This window comes from Chenopodium album, chromosome 16 (assembly GCF_948465745.1).
Source record: "Chenopodium album chromosome 16, dcCheAlbu1.1, whole genome shotgun sequence".
NCBI lineage: Eukaryota > Viridiplantae > Streptophyta > Magnoliopsida > Caryophyllales > Amaranthaceae > Chenopodium > Chenopodium album.
Window position 1 is genome coordinate 2559519 of NC_137849.1, and position 2184 is coordinate 2561702.

General features: G+C 29.3%; 1 protein-coding gene across 1 annotated transcript; it reads right to left on the reverse strand.

The window, feature by feature from the left end:
- Positions 1 to 507: 507 nt before the first annotated feature.
- Positions 508 to 1880, reverse strand: LOC145584649 (two-component response regulator ORR9-like). The gene is made up of 5 exons (XM_081641465.1): positions 1781 to 1880; positions 1239 to 1294; positions 1060 to 1137; positions 895 to 965; positions 508 to 731 (listed from the first exon to the last, which is right to left on the reverse strand). Exons 1-5 carry the CDS (start codon positions 1875 to 1877, stop codon positions 536 to 538), a joined length of 498 nt encoding a protein of 165 aa, XP_081497591.1. The 5' UTR covers positions 1878 to 1880; the 3' UTR covers positions 508 to 535.
- Positions 1881 to 2184: the final 304 nt, after the last annotated feature.

The window sequence follows — 2184 nt, forward strand, 5'->3', positions numbered from 1 at the left end:
AATATTAGCTAAAAATATACTCCCTCCGTCCCTTATTGATAGTCCCTTATGGCCAAATTTAAGTCTCAAAGTAATAGTCCTATTGCTTTTTTCAAATACTATTAATATGAATTTTTACATCGAAATTCTCTCCAATTTGTAATAATATTTGTGTAAATTTAACTTTCGCATGTAAATTTTGCTTTTCCATGTACTTTTTATTTACTTTCTCTCTCTATTTTTTTGCATACCGTAAATTTATTTTTTCAATGTAGTTTACTACTTCTTATTTACTCTATATGTTTATTAATTCCCGTAAAAATTGTCCATAAGGGACTATCAATAAGGGACGGAGGGAGTAATACATTTTTTAAAATAAAAATGTATGAAACCAAACAAAGAATAATGAAAATTGATTCTACAATAGTACATACTAAAGGTTAGATATTATGAATTTCAATAACAAGCTAAGTACATGACATCATGTAATTTTTTCTTGAAATGAACATGAACATAATCATGATCTTGATATTGTTCTAAATAGAAAACTTCTTCTTCATAGTTTGATATCTTGTTGTCCAATAAATATTGAACCTTTGATTTTCTCCTCTTGAGTCTCATAGTTTGATTTCTGGTTGTCTAGTGAAAATTGGTCTCTTGATTTGCTCCTCATTAAGTGTGGTTTAAGCTTATCAACATCTGATGAACTAACCGGCTTTAAGAAAAATTCATTTGCACCCTCCTCTAAGCACCTACATCATACATATATTACTAGTCGGTACCCATGCTAATGCACAAGAATTTAAAAGATTATTGGGTGTGATAAATAAATTATTTTGGCGAATAAAAAAATCTCATTTTTTTTCAGTGGTATTTCTTAGAAAGGAAATGAAAGTATACATGTCTATACATTACCTATTTATTCTATCCGGAATATTTTCAGAGGACATAATCACGACTGGAATATTTTTAAGATTTTCAGACTCCTACAAAATCAAATCAAAAATACATTACAATCAACTTAAGTATATCAAGAAAATAAAATCATGCAAAAGGATTATAAAAATCTTCAATATTCACCTTGATTTTCCTAAGGAGATCATATCCAGTCATTCCAGGCATACAATAATCAGTGATTATCAAATTCACCTTCAATTCCTAGTAATAGTCAACCACAATTATAATTAATTACAATAACGTAAAATTAAGAAATTAGTTATAAAAAAAAAATATTGATGTATTTGTTCGTTGTAACGTACATTTCCTTGCAAACCCAATAATTCTAAAGCTTTGGTGCCTGAATCCACTGCGGTTACTGCATGCAAACAACAAGAGTAACATGACATTTTAGTATTTTACCAATTTACCATACTTTTATAGGGTTTCAAATTAAACGATACTGTTTCCGTCCTTTGTATTAATACAAAGTCTCTTTTCAACATTTATTACTCACATAATAGAGAGAAAGAGACTTTTAATTTAGAGATGGAGTGAGTAAAATTTTTCACATAAAACAAGGGTAATAATTAATGTATAGTAGGCGAACTTTAATTTTAACTAAATTCAAGAACAAATGTCAATGAGTAATCAATAATTGATGCATAGCATTACTTGCATTTCAAATTAAAATAACTCAAAATTCGTTCGAATTTGAAAAAAAAAATAATAATAATAATGTACGGACCATTTAGTTGCTAGAGAGAATCTCGACGTCCCCTTTTCAAAGAATTGAAGTTGACAAAAAGCATGCCGATTAAAAGGATTTTCTAAAGGAGCAAAATTATTATAACAAGTAACTAACCATGGAAAGATGATGTTGTTAGGAGCCTTTGAATGAGCATTCTATCAATGTTGCTATCATCAACGGCTAGGACATGAAATTGAGTATCTATAGCCATGCTCGACGACTATAGCCTTAAGAAAGCAATGTATGGTTAAGAAGAAAAACACGACAATTCGATTGATTGGTATATAGGTAGGAAGGTGCACACTGCTTGTGGTTGATAACCTTTGAAGAAGGGGTGACTAGTAGTGTTTATATATACATGTTAACGTTTGATATGGCTTGTAAAAGCTTGTATAGGATCTTTACAGTTTGGAGGAGATATGGGACAAAATAATATTATTGATATGAATCACTATCTTCTGATCTTTTCTTATTGATTTTGATATTATGTTGATAATATACAAAGAACAAAGAAGTTT

Coding starts and splice junctions, on each gene's coding strand:
- LOC145584649 (XM_081641465.1), bottom strand. CDS start 1,877: ATGGCTATAGATACTCAATTTCATGTCCTAGCCGTTGATGATAGCAAC. Junction 1,295..1,780: donor AACAACATCATCTTTCCATG/GTTAGTTACTTG, acceptor GTTTGCATGCAG/TAACCGCAGTGGATTCAGGC. Junction 1,138..1,238: donor TATTGGGTTTGCAAGGAAAT/GTACGTTACAAC, acceptor GACTATTACTAG/GAATTGAAGGTGAATTTGAT.